Below are 6,000 nucleotides of genomic sequence, written 5' to 3'. Positions count from 1 at the left end.
CTCTAAGGAGATAGTAAGTCTGGAGAAGGGAAGGGTCTTCTTTCCAAACTGTTTCAAGAGTCCTGGCTGGCCAGTGACTGACTCAATGACCCCTACAGGGCCTGGGCTTCTAGTCCCTCTGGCTCAGTTTACACAGTGGAATCTTCCCTCTGGCCTCAACTCGCCCTACCAGGCAGCAGCCTGGAGGGCTAAGTGGAGCTGTGGCAGACCCCAGGGTCCTTCAAGGACAGCTTCCCTTGAGCTCACTGTTAATAGATGCCCTCCCCCACATTGTTCCCCCTCAGCCCAGGCACAGAAAAAGACACCAGTAACAAATGTTGGAATGAGTCACTGACATGAACTTTATTGGATTACTGGGTGTCATCAATTCACCAGTAGGTCACAGACCCATGGTGGAGAACCAGCCACAGTTTGAGCATCATTACTGGGGACGTGCACATCTTCATGAGTGTCTAGGCAGCACCAGACACAGTGGACGAACCCACACCGCCCATACCACAATGGCAGGTTCCATCTGTGACCCTTTCCAGTGGGCCAGCCCCCAAGGGCTCCAGGCACCTGCCAGCTGAGCCCTCTGCCCCTATGCCACAGCTGGTGGGAGGTGGTGGGTGGGGAGCTGGCACAGGAGAGGGAACAGAGAGGCAGCCCTCACGTCGGCACTCACTCCTTCCGAAGCCTTCCGGGGTGGGGACGTGGAGGTCTGGCAGTGAAAGGGAAGTGCAGCCACCGGGGCCAGCGCCGGGCCCTGGGGAGAGCGGCCTTGGAGGCCGGGTGAGGCCAGAGGAGAAGGCATTCAGCTCTCAGACCTCACAAGTCCCGATTTCCTGTCGCTCTGGCCCAGGCTAGGGGATGGCAGTCTTCTCAGACTAGACAGCTGACGAGGGTGCCAGGGTGCATGAGACACAGCATAGGGCAGAGGGAGCGCTCCCCCCTCCCCCTGCCCTGCAGGACCAGGCACAGCACAGAAGCAGGGTTCTAGAGACTCTGAAGGCGGCAAGAATCCAGCTTGGCCAGGTGGCCTCCCTCAGGGCTGGCTGTTGGCCCTGATCAGGAAAGCGTCTGGGGGCCTAGCCCCAAAACCCCTTCCAATGTCTCTGTCAAGCAGGAAAAGCCAAGGGACAACAGTGGTTGTGTTTCATTAAAAACTGTGTTTCGTTAAAAACTAGTTCTGGACACAAAGAATGTATCAAAAAAGAGATTCTTTGCTCTATTAAAGATCATTCACTGAGAATTTCCTGAGCGCTGTGCCATGTGCAGACCCGCGTGCCGGGGTGTGGGGCATCCAGGAGAAGTCTAAGGCACTGGCCCTGCTCCGGCACAGGGCTCCTTCTCCCTGGAAAGGCGGCCCCGACTGCTGAAAGGCCAGTGAGCATGTCCAGATCTGGGGGACAGGGGAGGCCTGGCCGCATGTGCCACTGGACAGAGTGCTCGAAGTGGCAGCCAAGAGCGTCCTGCCGAGGCCCACTGGGAGTAGAACACCCCAGCTCCAGGCCCAGGCAGAGCGCTAGAGGATGCTATGACCATTCTGCTCAGAGCTGCAAAGCTGGATACTGGCCATGGGGCCAGAGGCCCCAAAAGGCCAATGTGTGGCCAGGCCTTCCCTGGGAAAGGAGGAGGGAGGGAGACCAGCGGCTTGTCAGGCTTGAGAGGCAGGGCTGGGCTTCAGGTCTCCCTCAAGTTGGAAACATGGGAAGTTTCCATGCTGCGTATTAGCACCTGGTGACCAGAGCCAGCCCAGGGTTGGGGACACCCTGCCCAACCAAGAGCTCTCCCAGGCACCCACTCAGCACCCATCCCCTGGGGACCTTCTCAGAGCCTACAGGTCCCCAGGAGCCATACATCCCAGGGACTCCACCCCCTCCCCCCAGGCTGGGCAGACCCTCCCTACTATGCAGTGGATACAGTTTCCTGGAGCCCCTCTGGTCACCCTTTATTCTGGGGGCTGAGCTGGTTAGCTCTCCCTCCACAGCCACATGGCTGAGACAATTTGGGCTCCAATTCCTATGGTGACCTCTCTCTCTGTGCCCCACAGGGTTCTCTGACACTCCAGACAAAACAAAAAAGGAACAAGGTAGTAGTACAGGGGTCCTGTGACCTGGGCGGCCACCCCCCTCCCTTGGGAATACAGGTCCCACCCCAGCAGGGCATGTGCCCACCTCACCACATCCCTGCAGGGGAGAGGCTCTGACAGCCCAGGGCCAGCACAGGGGTGGGAGGGTCAGAAGAGGCTGGGGGTGGCCTGGCCAGGTGCATCATGGTCCCGGATATACTGCAAGATGTCCATCTCGTCCATGGCTTGAATCTGCTGCTGCTGCTTCCGCTGCTCCGCCACAGCCTCAGGCAGGCCCGCTTTGGGGGGCACAGCTGGCTTTCTGGGTAGCGCTGGCTTAGCTGCCACTGGTGGTCTGGGCTTAGGCTGGGGCTTGGGCTCGGCCCCCAGGTTCAGAATCTGGTCCAAGTCTTCTTCAACTCTAGGGAACCAGAGGGGAAAGCCCTGAATAGAATCTCCCGCAAAGGGAGCAAGGCCCAAGGCACCCCTGGGGACTGTGCCCAGGCCCCGCCCCAACCTGGCCTTCCCCCATCCTGCCCCCGGGGAGGACTGAGGGGAGGCTTCTCCTTCCCTGCAGCCGCACAACACAGCCGGAGCAGAGCCAGCCGCCTCTGGGCCTCTGGGCCTCCTTGGCGGCCTCTGGGCCTCCTTTTCAGGTGGTCCCACTCTAGACGATGGCCCTGTAGGTGGCTTGTCCTTCAACCTCTCAAGAAATAATAGCAACAGCTGCCAGATACAGAGTGCCTGCTCTGTGCCAGGCACTTTGGACATATTATCTTGTTTTATCCCCAAACCCTTTAGGGGCACGGCTCATCTCCACCCAGCAGATGTGGATGTTCAAGCCCCAGGAGGCCAAGCTACCCGCCTGAGATGACAGCGTGTGACAGTGCCTGAGTCAGAACCAAGGCATCAGACTTCAGAAGCTGAGCCCTTATCTAGGCCAAGTTCAGCCAGAGAAAGAATAAATAAGGGGCTCTGACCACTGTGGGGTGGGGCTGCCCATCCATGGTGCCCACTGAGGGCCACACGGGTGCCAGATAGCCTACTGAGGGTTAGAGCCACCATGGCCCAGGACCTGACAGCCATCGCTGGGTGGGACTAAAGCCCACAGCAGTGTGATGGTCACACAGGACCAGCCCCAGGTACCAGATGGCAGTTAAGAAAAGTGCGCCACAACCTGGTTCTGCCCTCTTTGCCTGAGGGAGCTCCTGCTACCAGCTCCTGGTGGAGGAACTCACTTTCTGGAGACCAGATGCACAATGCAAGACCCATTCAATCCATCCACTACCCACCCACCCATCCAATCAACATTGTGCTGAATACCTACTGCGGCCAGGCATTTCCACATTCGTTAACTCACTGAATAATCACAAGACACTGTTTGGTAGCAGGTATTAGCCCCATTTTCCAGATATGAAAGCTGAAGTACAGAGATAAAGGGCTTTGCTTGGGGCCCATGGCCAGCTTGTGAAGGAACAAGACTTGGCCTGGGGATGGGTGGGTCTCTTGGGTGTGTCTGCCCTCCTGGGACACCAATGCAATGAAGCCCTCCCAGGTTGGGGTTTCTCCAGGGTGGAGGATCCCTCCTTACACTGAGGCCACAGGCCCCCAAGGCCTTTCAGGTGACACTTGCTGGATCTTTTGCCTCTAAGGACCTGACCCAGACCCCTCTTGCCTCCTCAGGGAGTCCTCTTTTCCCTTGGGACTCTGTGATAACCTCCACACACCTGTGTCCCCTCGGAATTCTCCCTGGGTCAGGCTCCAGGACACTTGCTGTCCACTTTTCTGTCCCTTGACAGATGACAGTCCCATCTGGGACACAGTGATTCAGAGAAGACCCAAAGCAAGAAGAACTGCAAGGCAAGTGACTGACAGGTCTCCTCCCCTCCCTGGGCCTCATTTCCCAATTGGTGAGGGGCTGGATGAGGTCATTTCAGGGACGCTCTCGCTTCCACAAGACGCTAAGAATGCCCTGACCAGTGCTTTCATACTCTCCTTTTGGCCGGGTAGAGGGAGGACAGCACACTGTCCTCCCATTCCCAGGGGCACAGCAGCCTCTAGCCTGCCCTCTGGGGGAAGCTGTGCACTGTTCAGTCAGATCTGGAACCACAGCAGGAGACCCGGGTTTGGGGAGGGGGGAGGGTCTGGTAACACTGTCCTGGGGGCTTTCACGGAGTTACATGGAAAATTCCCATTGAAATCCAAGGGCCGATGTTTGAATTCCTAAATGAGGGTTCCTGGCCCTTTACATGCTTCTTCAGCCACCGACCAGCAGAAATATCCAGACAGGTGCAGCCCACACCTGGGCCAAGCGTCTCAGGATATCTCAACAGGCCTCATTCGGCCAGGCCGGGGTCAGGGAGGGAGGGCACAGGTGTAGGAGGCAGAAGGCCCAGGTTGGGGTGGGGGGCTTGCATAGGCCACTTGGCTTCTCCACGTTTCGGTGTCCTCATCTGTAGGATGGTGATGGTGGCACCACCCAGCAGGGCTGCAGAGCCACTGTGTACCCAGAAGCACAGCACTGCGCCCACAGCACAGTCCCATCCTGCTCCTGCTACTCCTTCATCAGGGGCCTCAGGTCCGCTTCATCACCTCCACTTCCCTGGTCCTCAGTCTCCCCATCTGTAAATGGGATCCGGCTCAGACATCAGCAGGGCTACGAAGAGGCCTGTCTGAGCGTGGAGCGCCCGGCACAACCGTCCCCTGGAGGGGCTGCCTGCCAAGTACCAGCTGCCAAAGGAGCTCTGGGTCACCCTGCCTGCTTCCTGGGTCAGCCTCCCATGGTGGGGGACACACCCCGAAGGGAGAATTCAGAGCTTCTGTGGATGGCAGACAAGTTGAGCAAAAGGTGTCCTCCCAGCCCAGACCCGGAGGGACCAGCCCAAGCCAGGCCTTCAAAGAGAGGCAGCTGTCCCGGGTTTGAGGTGATGCCAAGAAGTGTAACCCAAGGCAGGCAGCTCCTGACAAACTCAGCTCACACGTGCCCCGGCTCCCTGCAGGCAGCACCCTCCTGGGGCAGGTGCCGGTTCTTCCTGCATCTTCCACAGGAGGCTGGAGCCCAGGAAAAGCTCAGAGGGACTGAATTATCCATACCCTCGGAACCGATCAGAAGCTGCTCTGAGGTGGCAGTCACATTCGGATGACAGGTGGCTGCAGGGGCACCCCTTTCCTCGTGGGCTCCCTGAGTCACGGCTAGAAATAGGTTCCACTAAGGCACGGTCCAGCTTTCTTCTCTTCCAGGTCCTGCTAGTGCAAGGTCAACCACGGAGAGGCTGTGGGGAGTTCTGAAGACCCCAGTCCCACCTCTCCTCCCCAGGCCCCTGCAGAGGACAGGCCTCGGTTAAAGACCACACCTGGAAGGCTCCCACTGGTGTGGCTGCACAGCAAGAGGGAACTGGGGGCTTATCCGCATCCTGTCGGGCACGCCACTCCGTGACACTTCATGCTAGCTGACGGCCGTGACAGAATGAATGGATGGGTGACGCCATCAGTGAATGAATGAGGTTTAAGAAGTTTGCTATCAGGAACCCCGATCACTGCCTGGATAGTCACGGAGCCAGCACAAAGCAGAAGAAAACATGGCTCCCGCTCTCAAAAAGTGAGTTCTCTGTCACCAGACGTCTGGCAGAGTGAAGGCAGGGCTGCAGGACTCACGTTCTCTAAAGCAGTGGCTCCCAGAGTGCTCTGTGGGACACCAAGAGACACCACAGAGGAAAAAGTCCCAGGGACCAACAAGAATGTGAAATGCTACATGGTGTTTCCCACTCATGCCCACAGAGTCCTGCTTAACACCGGTACTGCCCAGCTGTCTGGCCACAGAACTCCTCTGAAGGGAGCACGGAGTTCTGAAGAACATGGGTCGGGAAGTGCTGGTGTCATGGATTTAGAATAGGCTGTGCCAGGAAAGTCACACTGCAATGGCCTCCCTGGGTCACGCGGGGTCCTGGAGA

The 6,000-nt window shown here is 58.1% G+C and overlaps 1 protein-coding gene across 1 annotated transcript in view; it reads right to left on the bottom strand.

The window, feature by feature from the left end:
- Positions 1 to 323: 323 nt before the first annotated feature.
- The window catches only part of HS1BP3 (HCLS1 binding protein 3), a 30,984-nt gene continuing 25,307 nt past the window's right edge, over positions 324 to 6,000 (bottom strand). Inside the window, exon 7 of the mRNA XM_019450940.2 lies at positions 324 to 2,471. Coding sequence (XP_019306485.1) covers positions 2,219 to 2,471 — 253 coding nt within the window. The 3' untranslated portion in view covers positions 324 to 2,218. The remainder of the gene's footprint in view (positions 2,472 to 6,000) is intronic.

This window comes from Panthera pardus, unplaced genomic scaffold, assembly GCF_024362965.1.
Source record: "Panthera pardus isolate Hobbes unplaced genomic scaffold, ASM2436296v1 HiC_scaffold_26, whole genome shotgun sequence".
NCBI lineage: Eukaryota > Metazoa > Chordata > Mammalia > Carnivora > Felidae > Panthera > Panthera pardus.
This window is presented reverse-complemented; position numbering and strand designations above follow the sequence as displayed.